At 44.6% G+C, this 18,526-nt stretch overlaps 1 protein-coding gene across 1 annotated transcript in view; it reads left to right on the top strand.

Moving 5' to 3' along the window:
• slc25a21 (solute carrier family 25 member 21) overlaps window positions 1–15,892 on the top strand; it is an 85,544-nt gene extending 69,652 nt beyond the window's left edge. The window contains exons 5-11 of the mRNA XM_068338791.1: window positions 6,101–6,167; window positions 6,556–6,615; window positions 9,723–9,830; window positions 9,904–10,068; window positions 12,015–12,196; window positions 13,836–13,888; window positions 14,499–15,892. Coding sequence (XP_068194892.1) covers window positions 6,101–6,167; window positions 6,556–6,615; window positions 9,723–9,830; window positions 9,904–10,068; window positions 12,015–12,196; window positions 13,836–13,888; window positions 14,499–14,560 — 697 coding nt within the window. The 3' untranslated portion in view covers window positions 14,561–15,892. The remainder of the gene's footprint in view (window positions 1–6,100; window positions 6,168–6,555; window positions 6,616–9,722; window positions 9,831–9,903; window positions 10,069–12,014; window positions 12,197–13,835; window positions 13,889–14,498) is intronic.
• The last annotated feature ends 2,634 nt before the right edge of the window (window positions 15,893–18,526 follow it).

The raw sequence follows: 18,526 nt of genomic DNA on the forward strand, positions 1-18,526 counted from the left end.
TCTGTGATCTGACAGAGGGATGACAATGATGATGATGATGATGTTGATGCAATGATGAACTAGTTGGACACACACACATACACACACTCAATCCATGTTTCTGAGATCCAAAGTGCCTTCTTGTTCTGCGTGAGAACAGAAATCAGTGATTCTGCCTGACTTCCCTCAAAGCTGCAAAAAGTGTTTTGGATCCGACTCAAAATCTTTTCACCTTGTCTCCATTCCAAGGTCCACTTCTCATGATTTTACCAAAATCTGTGGAGAATTTTTTCAAATATCCTGCAAACAGAAAACCAAAGAGTGAAACAAACTAAACCTCCCTGTTAGATGTAGTTACAAAAACGATTAACCACCGAATGCTTAAACAAATGCCGACCTTGACCTCAGCCTGAAACCTAATTCTAAAATCCTCACGTCTGACTCGGGACAGTTCTACACCCCCCCCCCCCACTCTGACAGGACTGTGAGACAGTGCAGGTGCAGAGGAGGTGGTCGCCACTCGCTCTGTTTACGGCGAGTCGACAGCTTTACAGCGGATATAAAGTCGATCTGCAGCGAGGTGTGAGCGAGAGGCCGGCCGGCGACAGTTGGAAGCAGATCAACAGGCATCCTGCTACAGTAGCTGTGCCCTCTTCACCCCCCCCACCCCACCCCACCCCCCCGACACACACACACACACACACCGGCTGAAACCCAATGCCTTTGTGTCTGTATGCTCTTCGGGTGTGTCCTCAGGGACTAGTTCCACATGACTTTCCACAGAACTCTTTAATGGTTGCCAAATGACTCTGTCAGCTATGACAGCTATTTGACTGCAGGCTCACATAACAAAGCCCTGCTGTCCCCGCAGACAGAAGATCCACTTCCATGTCAACCAATTATCACTAACAGTGTATTTTTGCTGAGGCTGTAATCGCTCCCCCAGTAGCACGTCGCAGACTGTCTCCAGGCCAAACCACTTAGCAGCAGCGTATACAGTGTCAAGGCCCACTGTTAGAATTATTATTAAAAATAAACAGGACGGAGCGCTTTCTCTCTCTGAGGTGCGGAGGGAGGAAACCTGAGCTCACTACACCGTCACTAAACCCAGGAAAGACTAAAAAACAAACAGGACATGTCGTCGCTAATCCTCCCAAGTGTTTTACACGTCTTCTGCATGTTTAAGGTGCTTACATGTAACCTAATATCAATATAAATAATGACATGTAATATGTAAAATAATAGTGTTGTGGATCAAGAGCAGAGCAGCTTCCAGAAGTGTGAATACAGTTCTGGTTCTTAAACATGTTTCACCAAAGGTTGAAGCATTTGGATATTAGAAGAATTAATAGATATTAATAAATTGGATATTAAATAGAATAATTGTCTGAAATGATGTTTTGTTATTTATAATTTTTAGAAGTATTGTTTGTTACTTTTAAGAAATTTTCAATAGCAATGAACAAAACAAAGATGTCAGGAAATGAAAAAGTTATTTGTAGTTTTGCTGCTGAAATATTTGTAAGAATCAGAAAAGCATCAGTCCGGCAGTCGGTGCACAAGGAGGCGGATCACAAGCGCTCTTCTTGTGTCTTATTTGTCGCTGTGAGTCGGATAGGATCTTGTGAGAGTAAGAAGAGTAGAATCTAACGATTACAGCAAAACTTGAAGCTTCTTTTTTTTAATTTTTTTTATGTTGATCCCTGACAGAAACATCAAACAGGTGTGATCTCAGAGGGGGCGCAGCCTGAATCCTGGATGCATCTAGAAACCCTTGGCATGTCTCGTTATGAAGCAGCGGGATCTGTTTTGAACACTCGTAGTTATGCTTTAATGTACGATGAAGATTATTCCCATTAATAACTTAAATCTGGAGGAGGGAGCGTGAAATGTTGCAGCGCTGCTCTCAGGCTCCCTCTCCTCCTCATGAGGGTCCAGCAGCATAAGCATGTGTTAAGTGTTTCCGTCTGCTGGGAACAAAAAGGCTATTCTTCAGCATTCTTTACCGGTGTGGTATCCACACTCTGGGCCGGGACCGAAACACGGCCACAGAAATATTAAAAGGGTCCAAGGATTACGGAAGGAGTTGGGGGGGGGGGTGGACTCCAGCTGGGACCACCCACACAAAAAATAATGTCATTCATGCAGATGTGAAGAATTGAGGATGTACATGTTGGGCTGCTTTAACGGAGCAACAGTTGCGTTGAAGTTTCAAACCAAAGACAACGTTTTTCATGGATTGTTATCTTTTATTTGGGAAGTTTCAGTTCTATTTTAATGTGAATTATTTCACTGTATTTAGATTGGTGGTAGTTCAGGTTGTGTCGTCCTCTTATTCCCACCTTTATTCCCACGTCTTAAGTGTCTCTGGATCCTTCAGGAAGAGGCTCCCTGGAGGCTGTTAGGACCGCCCACTGCTCCTCGGGGATTGGTCAGACTCAGGAAAGATTTCCCCACAGGGAATATAAAACACAGCTTAGCTTCTCTTCACTCCACCTATGAGTTTTAGAGAAGTTTTGACGTTTTGATTCCGTTTCTCCACAGCATCCTTTTAGCCTCAGCATCACAGCGTCGATCTCATGCGGTAACACAACGACTGTGACTCACAAGAGCATTGATGAAATTAGAAAACATGTCCTGCAGGCTTCCCTCCAGTCCGTGTTATGTCAGAGTCACAAACTGACTCTGACATATGACTGGGGGGGGGGCATAACCAGGGGGAGAGTGTTTGTTGAAAAAGGGCAGACTTTAAAACCCTGCATTGATTCAGTGACAGTGTTTGTACTTTTTTCTGATCACATTATACATCACAAAGAAAAGTTTAATAGTTTCCAGTTTTCCAGCTTTACTTTTGAAGGGTTAGCTGTTTCAATTGTTACCAGTATTGGTGCTAAACTAAGCTAACACACTGTGACAGAATCTTAAATCACTTATTTGTTAGACTTGAATGTCTTTATAACTATTACATTAAAAATGTTTTCAATTCACTAGGTCTGAATGACCTTCCTCATAGATAATCAGAACCCTTTATTAGAATCCATTATTAATCCCTTGATGGGGAACTTGCCTAAAACACAAGTACTAGTATATGTCACTATTTTTATACAGTAAATTATTGATTATTAGCAATTCATGGATTCTTTCCATTGTTGTTTGCTTGTTTCTCTCACCTTTTCAATAAATTAATAAATTATAAAGTAAGTTCTACACATTCTTCTTATTTTTTGTGAGGTTTAATAACCCTAATGTTAAAGGGAGACATAAGACAGTTTTCATCCTTTAGTCTGATGGACTGTCCTCCGTTTATGAGGTTCTTCCTATGATTAAAAACAAATCCATGACCGGGTAAAATCAGGAATTGTTGGTTTAAAGGTAAATGGAAGAACTTCTGCCACGGGTCGCTGCATCAGGTGGGGGTGTTGCTGACAGCATCAGGGTGACAGTCGTCACTGGGAAAGTGAAAATATTTGCAGATAAAGCACGGCGGTTGTTGACACGTTAAGATGCTCCCGGAGGCGGATCGTATTTCCTCTGAGCAGAGCTGTGAAGCGCCTCTATCCGCTGATTGTTTTCACCAACCCACATTTCTACTGTTAAGAAGAAATTAATTTGTGTACTGTTTGTTTAATGTCAGTGTGTGTGTGTGTGTGTGTGTGTGTGTGTGTCAGCGCTGCTCTCCAGATGGATGTAGGCTGTTAAAAAAAGGAAAGGTTTATGAAAATGAAAGCCAAATCACATCCCCCCCCTCACTCGCTCTGTGTCGGGACACCATTTGTTTAGGAAAGCCAAAAAAGGACTTGGTGTGTATTTTACATTGAGAATCAAATGAGGATTCAAATTAGAGCCACTCATCAGAGGCCATATTTGTTCTGTAACAAATTTGACTCCTTCTTCATCACCTGGTGGCTCCCCAGGCTGACCACACCCGGGAAATCTGTGGCCGGCATTTGCATGGACAAAGAGAGCCGAGGGAGGGGTCTTCCGTCTGACAGAAATAACTTGTTGACTCGGGTGATGCCAGGGATTAATCCCCGGATTCATGCAGGGATTAATCCCTCTATCGTGGCTCCTACCCCCCGAGGCACAGCCGGTACACCTACAGGTGTTGTGATGTGTTTGGACGCGGCTGCTTCTGGACGTCCCGGCTGCTGCGGGTTCTGTCTCAGGTTCTCTTAGGGGGCCTGCAGCCAAAATATTTACGTTTTTACACCCAATCAGGCCACATCGTTTTGTGGAGAGTGTTGTGACAACAGAACTGGTGCCGTCGTTCACAGGATGTAGTCGGACACGCCACGTCGTCCTCTTTGTCCACAGACGTGTGTTCACTATCAATACACTCTCCTCTGGTGGAGCCAGCTAGCAGCTAACAGGAAGCTAACAGATGAATGAATGGACAAAGGTTCACCAGGAGTCTCTGGTGACCAATCATTGGGTCCTGAGTTCTGGAATGCATCCTGAACCAGAACATTAAACACTCCTACACAGTTTTAACATGCACATGGTTGCAGCCAATAAGAGGCTCCCTAAACCAAAAATGTTCATTATGGTTGGAAGAGTACTTTTCATGTTGAAGAAATGAAAAATTCTAAAGAAAAATGTGGTATTTTCTTGGCCCTTAAATGGTGATAAATCGAATATTCAAGTAGTCCTGCTGACCAGTCAGTCAGATAATCAACCAACCAAGCAGTTTATCAACCAATCAATGTTGACTCTATCTGGCCTATCTGCCATTCTCTCTCTCTCTCTCTCTCTAATCTGTCCACATCTCCATTGTATTTCTTTTCCACCCATTCGGTCAAGGCGGATGACCGCCCTGCAGAGTCTTGGTCCTGCCTGGAGTTTCTTCGTCAATGATAAGAGTTTTTCCCCGCCGCTGTCACTTGTGCTTTCTGTCGAGGGTTCTGTTGGGTTTCTCTGCCTGTAAAGCGCTTCAAATGTCTGCTGATGTGATTTAAGTGCTTCACAAATAAAAGCCGATTGATTGATTGATTGATTGATTGATTGGCCAACCAACTGACTCATCGGCTAAGCCAAGGTCGACGAAGTTCTGTGATTTATTAAACTGTGGAATTCTTCTCATGTTCAAGGAGCGGTCGGTGTTAGCTACGACTGCGCTAGCTGTCATTGAGTCCTTTCCTTCCTCTCTCTACATCCCATTCCCTCTTTAAACAGAGGCATGTTTCCATGGGGACAGGGAGACCTCATCTTTACAGAAATATCCTCCTAAGTCTCACCAGCCTCTGGTGCATACATAGAAGATGTTTCTTGTACTTTTCCTTCCATCGTAGTAAAAACATTCTTGGAGGGTTTGACTGTCACAAATTCTTCTCTCAAACCTCGTAGAATAAATTGAACTCATCCATCTTCACACTTTCCCTGGTGTGAATGAAGATACCCACTGGAACCTCCTCCTCCCGTTAATCTGGCTCTCATTCTTTGGTGTTATTTTAAGGAGACTGCCCCAAAAACAGGTAGGACAGGTCTAAATGTTTAAATAGGAGAGAGAACTAACATGTCACCTTCCATTGTGGAGCTAATAAAACATCTCAAAGTCACTGTAGGTGTGAATTATGTTGTAAAATGTGGTAAGGTGTGTCCATGTTGGGTGAAGGAATGGGATGGAATGAGTTGAGGATCATTTGCAGCTGAGGTTGTGACTGCCAGGATTTCTGGAAACAAGTGTGTTTAAAGGGAATTAGCATAAAGCTAACAGTCAAAACCAGACACTCCATTTACTCTATAAATATACATCTGAAGACGAATTACTTCTAAAACATCATCAGATTAAAATGTAGTCCTTCATCCCTTCATACATAACTAACGTTTGTTAAATTAGTTTGACTGAGCAAACTAAAAACTATCCAGAGCATCAGATGCAGAAATAAACTCTGAAATCATTTCCTCTTCATACTCCTGGAGGACTTCTTTGTGGTTTCAGAGTTTATCTACGATGTCGTTTTGCCAAACAGAAGCAGGACACTTTCTTTTTCCATTTTTCAAACTTGTTATTAGACGTCCAGATCCAAAAACCTGTAGAAAAACGGGGCTTGGTTTGTTTCCTCATCCGTTCCTCTGTTCTAAAACCAAGTTTACGTAACTTTTATATTTTCTGCCTCTGCAGAATCTTCGGCTTCTACAAGGGAATCCTTCCTCCCATCGTGGCCGAGACGCCAAAGAGAGCAGTGAAGGTAAAAACATCCCTGACTTCTGGCTTCGCCGGCGTATGAAAACATTCCAACCACTGTGGCGCTAACGTGGCACGCACATGTTGATTAAACACAAGACGCCCTCCGTCTCCTTTCCCTGCTCAAACGCTCCTGTTTGTTCTGTCGCCCGGCCAAATATTGACTTACAAGCATTTAAACTAGGCGTCCCCAGAGCCTCATCTTTTCATATTTACGTGTTAGCATCTCACGCTAACGTTAGAGGGGGAGGGGAACTGGAACGAGATGTTGAGGAACTTTAGAAAGACGTGAGATCATCGTTCAGATGGTAAGAAAAATGTGGAGCGAAGACTTAATAAAGCAGATGATGCACTGATTCAAACAGCTCATTCATCCAATCTTTCCTCTGCAGTTTTTCACCTTTGAGCAATACAAGAAGCTGTTGGGTCTGACCCCTTTGTCTCCTGGTGTGGTGAGTCTGACACACACAGAAACACCTGAATACACTCTCACCTGAAAAACAAACACACACACACACACCCAGTGCAAGAAAAACACCTTGGCCCTCAGACGCTGCTGAAAACGGATGCCAAGAATAATCCTAGCAGCCGAATCGGTTCACGAAGCGTCCCTGTCGACGTAGAGCTGAGAGTGTTTCTTAGCTCTTCGGGTCACCGGAACCTTCAGACACATTTTCTGCTAAAACTAGACTATGAAACGTTCAGTTTGTGCGGGATAAAACGTTCTCAAGTGTGAATTAACAGCAGAGGTGCATCCTGAGACAAATATCAGGCCAGCAGTGGATAGTTTTATAAAACATGAAGCGCATTTGATCAAATAAACCTCAGGAGGTTCATCTGAGCTTCTGTTGTTCTTGTAATCACTATTCAATTACGGTCTGTGGCGTTTCAGTAAACAAGAGACTGAAACAGGAGAATGTCGGTGATGACACCATCAGTCACACGCCAGCGGTGATGTCAGTCAATAAACACATTAAGGCTTCAGGTTATTACCAGATTCCTGCTGATCAAACGGAATGAAATCTGAAAATAAGAATTCTGAAAACTCGTCTTTATTCATGCGAATAAATACTTTGGATGTTTGAAATGTTTTGAGGCGACACAAGCAGAGGAATGCTGTCGCGTCGGTTCTCACTCTGCTGTCACTATACGCCACAGATGAACTGATTGTGACATCACGCTACACAGGAAGTGTGTGTGCAAATTCTGCATTAGCAAAAATTTATTAATTCATCGTCTTGAAGATGAAACGACCGCAATCGTCTCGCCTCCAGCTGCCGATCCGACATTCAGTCACGGGTTATGCTGAAGCCTATCCCAGGTGACTACAGGTGAGAGCTGTGGTATACCCCGGATGAGTCGCCAGTTCACGGCAGAGCCACACAAAGTAAGAGGAAGCTGGAGAACATACAAACTCTGTACAAAAAACCGCTGTCCTTAGGAAAAAATAATATTTAAAATATTTAAAATAAAGATTTTGCGCTCTCTTCTCAGCGTCCTATTGGTTGATGACAGTCATGTGTGATGTCATCAGAGTGAGGAAGTGGAGAGTCGACATTTAAACCGCATTTCTATCACAGAGATGTAATAAAAACAGTCCTGACCTCCAAGGGTTGAACTACGTAAAATTAAAACCTTTTAATGACTAAATAAAGTTGTGACTCCGCCTCCAAACGCGTTTCTGTCTTGTTGGTTTTAAACCTGCACCAACAAAACGACCCGTCTGTTTGTTTTGAGTTCTCCTGCTGATCTCATCCTCTTTTCGGACTCTTCTGCTCTCTGGAGTTTGAGGAAGACGGATTGGCCCCGGGGGGGCGGGGCCAGCACACACCACCTATTCAGGTGGCAGCCAAGTGTCAGCCATGATGGATGATTCACCTGTAATGCAATGCGAAGGCAGACGTGTTTTTACAGCCATCGGTGGAGAAAGGTTTACCTGCCCCATCCATCACAACCTTGCACCCCCCCACCCCACCCCCCACCAACGCAACTTCATCTCTTCATCTTCCTCTTCCTCTAACCCCGTTTCCCCCTGAGGCTTTGGCCTATCGAGGACTAATCACATCAGATCATTAGACGTGTGATTATTAGTGTGTCCCGTTCAGCGGGGGCTCAGCTGAATGCCGTCAGTCTGATTAATGAGGACACACACAGTAATAACACAAACAGTAATAATACAGTAATAACACACACACAGGGATCGCAGTCGTGGCTGGTTGGCTGTGCAAACATGGTGAGGCGAGTCTGAGAGGATGGACCCGGCCGCTGACAGCAGGATAAAGAGGCAGGAAGAGTAATGAGCTAGAGACACGATCTCGACATGTTCCCATTACGTTTCCCTGAGAGGACACACACACACACACACACACACACACACACGTACGTCTGCAGGCAGACCTGCAGGGTGCGATGGTTTCCATCACATAGGTTTCCAAAGAAATATGTCAGGTGTGACTAAACATTTTTATTGGTCACACCAGGGCGCCTGAAACTTAACAGGTCTGATTTCAACAAGTATAAAAATATTAACTTTGGGAAAATCTTAGGAACAGATTTTCCATTTATTATTTTATCAACAAGAGAAATCAGGAGACGCCCACCACTTTTCCTGGTCTTTGAATGAGGTGATGTTCTACGTTTGTAGAGCCAGTCTAGGATGCAGGACACACTATTACCTTCACCTGGGGGGGCTACAGCCCCTCATAGTTTTGTCCCAGCTGAACCTGCCAGTTCAAGGCCCGCCCATCAGACGCGAGCCAATCAGCTTCCCTCTCTGGTCCAGATCCAGATGCTACAACACCTCCGTCTGATTCATCTGGGGTCTTCAAATCGACTTGTCTGCCCCCCTCCACTCAGACTAGTCAGCCTCAGGTAGCCTCAGGTAGCCCCTCCAGGGTCCCAGATCCTTGCTTGTACAGTAAGTTATCTCATGGAAGTGATCACTGCTGTGATCAGTGGTCATTTTTTATATTAAATTACACGTCTAACTTTTAGAAACAGTCTTTTTTTAAGGAGAATTGAGACATGTTTTGAGTACACAAGAATTATTAAACATTACACCTCAGTTGCACAAAACTTTGCTGTACCATCCTATAATTTCACATGATGCATTTTATCCATGTTTTCATCCATATTTAGTTTATTTTTACTGCTATTTTCAACTAATTTCTAATGTCTAATGTGAGCGCATTTCCTGTCACCTGTGTAAAAAGGTGTCAAACTGAACAGTTGCTTATTGTGCGTCACAAAGAAGGAGCTCATTGTTTGCTGCTATATTCACGCTGAGAATCTCATATTTAACCTTCTGAACGGCTCGCATTCCTCCTTCCTCCATCTGTCAGCCAACATTTTGTCAAACGATAGCAAACACAGGTGTCCTCAAACATTTGTCAAACTGACAGACGTGACAGAAACAAATTTCACTTCAGACGCAGGAAAAGACTCGAGGAACGAGTTCCTTAAAGAAACTCAACTTCAGCCTTTTGGGTGTCGTCTAGCTGAGTTTGTGTGCTGCTGCTCCACTTTAAACTTGACTGTATCCCCCCCACCCCACCCCCAGGCGCTGTCTGTTGCGGGACTCGGTGCTGGTTTGACCGAGGCCGTGGTTGTCAACCCGTTCGAGGTGGTGAAGGTCAGCCTGCAGGCCAACAGAGACGCCTTCAAAGAGGTGACTGGAGCGAACGTTGACGCGACCGCGACGCGTGTCCGCAGCGTTTAATGTTTAATTCACCCCCCAACAGCAACCGTCCTCATTCGCTCAAGCCAGACGCATCATCAAGACGGACGGCTTCGGAGGGAGGGGCCTGAATAAAGGTTTGACCTCCACCCTGGGTCGCCATGGCGTCTTCAATATGATCTACTTCGGCTTCTACTTCAATGTCAAGGATGCGATTCCCACCAGTCCGGTAAGGAGACGGAGACATCATCCTAATCCGGTTTATTCTGGGAAAAAAATGTTTTCAATCTGTATTTTCTGTTGAATTTTACATTTCTGATCACATTCATGTTTTGCTTGTAAAGTTGGGATATTATTTAGTTTTCGAAACATCCCGACCTTTATCTGACCTCCCTAAAATCTGACACGGCGCGTCCAGCGGTCCTTCGCCAAAGGCATTTACAAAATCATTCATTTCTCCCAGCATTCTTTGCTCCTAGAACTCTGTAACCCAGTTTGTGCTGCCTTCAGGCTTCACGATAGCTCAGACTGCCCACCTCATCGTTTGACAGTGCGTTTAGTCACCCCACCCCCCCACCCCTTCTTAGCCACCACAGCAAGGAGGAAGCAAAAATCAGAGCGGACCCGGTAAGATCAGCCCCGCTAATACCTCATCTGTTTGCTCCTCATAACATCCTCCACGTTTCACGTTACACATCCGGCAGCCCTGACGGCCCAAACAAAAGTTAATTCTGTTTAATGGAAACGTTACCATACGCCGCTTCCACATGTACAAACTGGGAGCATTAGATTAAGTCCAGTGGACTAATTGGAAGCAGACAAGGATGCTATTTTCAACAGGAGCGTTTCTCTTTTATATAATATTCAGGATTGTTTTTTCCAGGGACGCACGGAGCAGAGGAGCGGTCATCCTCCAACGAGGATAATTATGTGTCTGGATGACCCAAATAGCTCTTTCATTTTTTTTGGGAACAATTTTGTTTGTGACGGGCTAACGTTTAGGGGGGGGGGTGCTATTGTTGAACCAGAGAGGGTAAACATCAATTCTCTGGGGCAAACTTTAGCGACGACCTTCCAGCCGGACGGCGGCGTGGAGGAGGCAGGTAGCGAATGTGTGAGGGGATGTTTGCTTAAGGCTGTTAGGAAGTGGGTTGATGGGTGTACTTAGGCCATAGGTAACCCCCCCAGCCCCGCCTGCCTTCCTCATTTGAAAAAAACCCCCCGAAGAAGCAGGATTAGCTGTTGATTTACCTCGGCTCTCGGGGTGTCCAGCCGCTTGAGAAAGGCCCGGACCGGAGAGGCTGCTGTCATTTGTAAAAATATCCCGGCCAATTAGCTGTCAGAGCTCTCTGAGTCTGGCCGTCTTTGGTACAGTAATACCCCTGTGCCGAGTCACAGCCCAATTACCCAAATTGTCCCCATATGCCTCCGCAGTCTGCCTTCATGCCCCCCCTGTTTATAAATCCTCTCGTCTTTGGCTCCCTGAAGAACATGTGCTTCTGTTCAGCCAATCAGAAGACGGCATCGCAGTCAGGAAGCACTAATCTGCCCCCCGCTACCATAAAATGATCAGGGCTTTCATGCCAGCTTTGCAGTCATACGCACAAACCACCCCCCCCCGCCCCCCACCCGCACCCCAGTCGTGTTCTCCTTCACTTTAGTTTTCGTCTCGTCATTTCTTTAACCGACTCCATCAAAACCGCTTTTCTCTCCTCCGCCGTCAGGTTTTAGGTTTTTCTTCTCATCCGAACATGAAAAAATTCGATTATCTTCTCACCAACACGTCGATGGAAACATCAGCTGAAGTTTCCTGAGTCCGCAGAAAACTCTAGAGACACAAACGTTCACCCAAACATCTGAAGAAGAACGAGGCGACCATGTTTTTTCTCCACCGTTGGCAGATGATCCATCGTTATCTTTGTTTGTCACTCCAGCCTGCGTGTCCTTCCTCACTACATCCACAATCTGAGGAAGACGAAGACTGAAACTGAGTCTAAACTCCCAGATTGATCTGAAAAAACATTCTTTAGAAGCATTTTAAGCTAAAAGTGTTCACGCTCGCTCCGTCTCCGACGAATCCTGCAGCTGTTTTAGCGTCAAGCTCCAGGAATCCACATTTTTTCTGGTCGGTCTCCTTGACGACCCGCCGCTCACCCCTCTCCTCTTCCTCACCAGGACCCCACCTTGGAGTTCCTGAGGAAGTTCACCATCGGCCTGGTCTCCGGGACGATCTCCTCCTGCGTCAACATCCCCTTCGACGTGGCCAAGAGCCGCATCCAGGGCCCCCAGCCCGTCGCCGGGGAGATCAAGTACCGCTCCTGCTTCCAGACCATGGCGCTGGTGTACCGGGAGGAGGGGTGAGAAGAATTAATGAGGCGCTTCGTCTGCTTTGTTAGCAGCTGATAGTTGGTCATCTGCCAAACCAGCTGTCAGAAAAGACAAATTATTCCAGCTGCAGTGGTTTTGATCGGGGGGGGGGCGGGCAGATAGAGACGTTCCGGGCCGGATTCCCCCCCCGTGTGATCACACATTCCTGCAGGCTGTCAGTTGGAGTCGGACTGTAAATGTTAACATATTTTGGAGACGAGGATGACAGCTCTGATTGGAGGGGGGGGGGGGGTTTGGGGGGGGGGTAAAGATGGCTGACATGTCAGCAGCCGCCGCAGGCCCCCGACACTTTCCCCACACAGGGCCAGAGCGACATGTTAGTAGTTAGAGGACGCAGGGGCCCTCGGGGGGGGGGGGGGACTCACTGCAGCACCATCGTCACAGGGGTGCGTGGAGGGCGCCCCCTCCGCCACATCCAGTCGCCCCCCCCCCCCCCCCAAACTCTAACACAACACAGTCCCAGCTAATTAGTGGTCCCGATGGGAGACGTTGTTAAGCAGACCCTAACGAGCCGCGCGGCGCTCCACGGGTCAATCCAATCAGACAGAGGGCCGGGGAGGAAGTGGGTCGAGCCTTATTAACGCCATCAGTGCTGAGGGGGGGGGGGCAGAGGGGGCAGGACGGCAGCGTTCAGCGGCGGCAGCCAGCCACCGATCACCTTGAACGCATTAAGGGGCAGACCCTCGCCTCCGCCGGCCGGTAGACCTCAACCCACGAGACAGACACACACACACACACGCACACACACACACACACACACACACACACACACACACACACACACACACACACACACACACACACACACACGTAAAGGCCTAGATTGACAGGAGAACCTGATAAACGTCTCTGAAGGTTCTTTTGTTTTTGCTTTCTTTCCCAACTCGTCGTCTTACAGGTAAATCCATCAGATCTAAATCCCCTCAAAGATGTCAACAAGTTTAATAATCTGGATGTTTTTCTTAAACAGATATTTATTTTGTTAAAGCGAGTCTGGATTATCTGGATCTGCCTCACAACATACAAGCTCATAGCTCACAACAGCATAAATAATTTATGGGTTATTTCCTGACAAATCAGAAAAGATTTATTTCAAAATTTCAAGGAAAATTATTACAACCATTTGCAGGTCGTTCCAAGAATTTCCTGATGTGTCACCAATATTTTAGTGAAAAACTTTGATCCTCCTGACAAACACTGTGTGCTGTGTTTCTGTTGGTTAAAACATATTTAATATCAACCTGTAATAAGATATAAAATAAATAGAATGAAATGTCGTTCAGAGGGCCGAAATTATTTACTTTTTTCATTCTTGCTATTGTTTCAAAAACTAATTCCGTCATGAAATCTCAAAGCGTTAAGAGAAAATTTTTCTGGATCCACTTCTTGATCCGGATCCATATCTTCTAACTCAAAAACAATGGATAATAAAAATGTGTCATCGGTGGAGGAAAAAATTCTTATTTGCTCCCTGGATTTACCATAAAGATCTGCCTCAGAACGGAGCTGTTGTCCAAGATACTTTTACTCTTTTTTTTAACATTCCTGAATAAGATTTATTTCCTTTAATTATGTCTGTTCATCATTAACATCTTATTGCTTCTACAGGTACCTGGCGCTCTATAAAGGCTTGGTGCCAAAGATCATGAGGCTCGGACCAGGTGAGGAAAAAAAATGTTTTAATATTAGGTTTTGAAAAGTGTAGCATTTAGCCCCATCTTAACTATACATGAATGAAATGAGTCCTTATTCAAACTTTAAAATAAATGTCCACAAAGTCTTTTAAAGGTTTTCTGCTTGTGTTTGAACCATTTAATGACCTAGATTAGATTATTGTAATTTGATGTTCCAGACTGATGCTAACTCCTCCTAAGCGTTTTTATTTATTCCATAAATTACTTCCATAAACTCTTCTCTTTTCATGGCTATTAGAATAAACTCTGGATATTTTTAAAACTAAATGATAGATGTCTTTTTCTTCTGGTGTTTCGTTTGGAGTAAACACACAGCCTTGTTTCCCCTTTAATTTTTTTAAACCCTGGTTTCTTTAATTGGCTTCTGATTTTTATCTTTTATGGTTTTATTTCTACTGTTTTTAATCCCATGTAATTTTACTTTTTTTAAGATAGATTCTGTGTTTTTAAATCATCCTTGGATGAAAGATTCTTAAAAGTAAAATTCACATTTCTTTCTATCCTGGACAGCGTTACATCAGTGTTTTAGTTTGTTCCTATTGGTCGGTTGACGGCGGCTGTCTGTGGTTGGTTGCAGGTGGAGCAGTGATGCTGCTGGTCTATGAATACGTTTCCAAGTGGCTGCAGAGGAACTGGTAGAAACAGCCAGAAAGAAAACCCCACCAGTTTGCCTTCTGGACCGTCCTCAGAGTGGAACCGGTAGTAGAACCCAACACGTCAGACCAAAGAGTTCTTAAAGAACAAAACTGCAAAAACCAAACCATCAGTAGAAAAACAAGTTTGTTTCTCAGGAACTAAAAAAAACATCCAAAAACAGGTTTTTATCTGTTTGTCTGATTGTGAACATCTGAGATGTTTTATGAAATAACTCCACTTTAACAGGATTGAAATCAAAACTAACACAATCTGTATTAGTGTACTTTGTTATTCAGTGATTTATCTAATTAGTAGAGAAGAAACAAAATAATGAACATGTGATTGTGAACTCACTTAAGTCTGACGAACCAAAACCCTGCCCACAACGTCACGGGCACCAAAATGTGAATTTTTATGTTTTAGAAGGAACAGGAAGTAAAAAAGGTTTTTACTGAAAGAGCTTTAAAGGAACATTTCACCAGAAAATACAATGAATTCTTTAACTTGTTACCTCAAAGTTTCTTTGTCCTTAAACGTTCCTGGAGCTTCGATAAAACAGCGTTAAAACTTTGTGCCGAACACCTGAAGATGAAGGTGGAACCTTAAAAAGGCTCCATCTTCTGACTGACTCAACTGTCCGATGGAGCTGCTAAGCTAACAGTATTAGCCTGAAAGTGTTCCTGTTGCAGCTGCTTATGAGCAGACATGCTACATGCTAACATTTCTAGTTCAGCTGCATCTCTATTTTATTTTACCTTAACAAGGGTGTAAATAAAGTTGTTTTTTAAAAATTGGTTTGCAGTCTTAGATTGAATGGATCTCATGGAGTCTTGTAATATTTGTTTTTTAGTTTCCTCCTTCAGGTGTTCAAAGTGAAACAGCTGCTTTTCTCTGAAGCTCCAGAAACTTTTAATCAGCTTCAATAAATCTTTAACTTCTTTTCTTTTCTTTTTTTGTAATGGAGAGAAACTTCATGTTTGCTCAGAGGCTTGAACGTAGCGTTTGACAGGAAGTGACACCAGACTGGAAGGAAGTCATGTGTTCATGACCATTACATGTCTATCATCTCTTCTTCTAATCTCAGCTGTTTCTTGAGGAGCAGCTGATGATGAGGAGCAGCGCTCCTTCTTCATTCAGACGCCACGAACATGTGATCAAAGCTCCACTCTGAGCCTCAGCATCGATGAAAAAAACTATTTTTAGAATTATTACTTTTTGCATGACCAACATTTAAATGTTCCTCATTTAATTTGTACTAAATTCACTATTGTATAATCTCACTTTTAAACGTTAGCATTTATGGAAGCGTACTAACAAATAAAAAAAGAATTTACTTCCTCACTCTGAGAGTTGGGTGTTTGTTTCTTGGAGCTCAGTGTTGGTTCACCTTTAGTTCTTCCTCCTCCTCCTCTTCCTCCTGTCAGAGCATGTTGTTGTTTGATCGAGTCTCTTTTCTCTAGTAGAAGCTAAACCAACAGGCTCACGAAATGCAAATGCTGCTACACGTACACACACACACACACACACACACACACACCTGTCGCTCCGCCTTGGGGTCGGCGGTTCTCACCTGGTGGCTCCACGCCGCCACCCGACACTCATCATTACTGTGGGAGTGGGTGTGTGTGGTGGTGGTGGTGACGGATGAATGGCTCAGACTGATGGAATCGTTAGCGTCTTCGCTAACGGAGCGCTCAATCCGTCTCACGGACAGCCTTCAGCTGGATTCCTCACAGCGACATAAATCTTTTTCTGACACGTTCTTCATCCTCTCCTGAAAACGTCTCAATTCCTCTCTGACAAGCCTCCAACTGCAAATATTAATTTATAGTCAAATAAAATCCAAACCAGCTGAAAAAGTGGACCGAACACGATGATGATCTTAACCCTTAGGTGTTTTCTCCATTTTTGAATATTGTTAAATTGACCTTTTTTTTTATTTGCATGCAACGCAGACATTTACATCACAGTCTGTGTCCTCAGGCACGATAGAAGGAAACCACATGACCTAAATTTAAAACTCTGATTGTGCAAATTCTGTCTAATCCATTTAACCTTCAATAATTCTGGTTGAATCAGTGGAATATGAGAACAAATAGTGTCTAAAATGACATTTATTGATGTGATTGTTTTTGTCCTCACTTTCACCAAAGGTTAAAGGCAGATTTTAAATCTCTTCTTGTCGGATGAAGAAGAGGAGAGCCGTCACTGATCGGTCTGAGACACTCAGAAGGGTTCAAACCCACAACCTTTCCCCCCTTGTGAAGCCGTACTGCTAACCAATCACAGGAAAGCAATCTAGCTTCCAGTGATACATTAGAATAAAAAATAAATGCCGTTTTTACATTGATCCAAAATCTTAGGTAACAAGGAAAATAAATCAGGTGTGTGACGAAGATGATCGGACATCAATCATCAGATCTAGAGAAGGATCTGGATCAGATGATGTCATCGGGTCATTTTCGCCCAATCGTTGCAGACCTTACCCAAGAGGTCTAGCATGTCTGGTCACAGTCAGATTATTGGTTTTAGGTGATCAGATTCTGGATCAAACCAGACCAGTTCTGGTATTAATGTGTGAAGAGAAACACTTGGAAAAGGAAAAGAAAGCTGGTTTTATTCTCGTTGACGTCTCTAAAAGTCAGAACAGGAAAATACTGTAGTTCTTATATTTCTTCCTTTTATTTATTTAATGTTAAAACATTCTGAAAAACGTGAAAAAATTGATCTGGTGGTCTCCACAGAGAAAAATGAATTTGATCTATTAATAATAATAATAATAATAATAATAATGGGGTGTTATATTATTATAGCTCCCTTCCTGCTTCTGGATAGTTTCATGTTTGAACCAAAACATTTCTGTGCCCTTTTTTTTTTTTTTTTTTTTTTTTTTTTGAGTTGCTGTTTCTTGATTAAACGGAATCCACGCAGGATTGAAAGTGTTCCGACCCGCGGTCCACGTGTGGATTTTCCGCAGGGCTTTTCCTCACCTGCCGCTTCAGACGTTAGGAAAACACTCTGGCCGTCGTCAGCGCCTCCCGGCGCACACGACGCGCCGCCCGGCCGCTCTGCTCTGCGTTACCCCGCAGACGGCCGGCGTGTTTCTGATTGCGCGTGGAGACGTGAAGATAAACCACACGACACGGAGTCAGACGCGCTAATTACGAACACGTGTCTGCGTCTGTTGATGAACCAGAGCCGCCGTCACGCCGATCACGTTGTCGGGCTGGAGGAGCCGCTCCTCCCGGTGCCGGTGGAGGCCAGCGTGCGTCATGACGCATGCGTCAGAGGAGAATGACGTGCGTGTGTGTGTGTGTGTGTGTGTGTGTGTGTGTGAGTGTGAGAGAGATGGATGCTGGGGGTGCAGCCGGCGTGTCGTCACGTCCCTGTGATGTGGTTCAGGTACGGTCAAAGATCCCTGAGCAACGGTCCGTGACCACTGGATGCGGGGAGGCGCGCTTTCCAAGTCAAATGAGGCTCTGTTGACTCTGTCCGCGGGGGGGGCTGTTTGGACTGCGACACGGCAGGTGATTGTATGTAAAGGAGCAGGTGAGGAGCTGCAGCCACACGCCCACATCTGCCACGGGCCAGGGGCCAGAGTGGGCCCCCAGTGCCGCCCAGGGGCCCAGGCAGGCTGACGCTACGTGCTAACAGCTGACCCCCACCCTCTGAGGGGACATTTGTGCAAATCCAGCCTGACGCTCGTTTTAATGGTCGTCTGATCACGTGACTTCAGGAACTCTAGAGGTGTGTGTGTGTGTGTGTGTGTGTGTGTGTGTGTTTTCAAAGCAGCTAAATGCTAACCTGCTAGCCTGTTGACGCTTGTTTTCAAGCAAACTCTTCTAATGAACGCCATAGATGATGACGTCATATTTGTGAGACCAGTGAAACCAATCATGGGTTGATGGTCACATGTTTGTCCTCGGTCTGCATCCTACTAGCGTGTAGAAGTCACTGTAATCCACTGAC

Source organism: Antennarius striatus, chromosome 17 (genome assembly GCF_040054535.1).
Source record: "Antennarius striatus isolate MH-2024 chromosome 17, ASM4005453v1, whole genome shotgun sequence".
NCBI classification, from domain to species: domain Eukaryota; kingdom Metazoa; phylum Chordata; class Actinopteri; order Lophiiformes; family Antennariidae; genus Antennarius; species Antennarius striatus.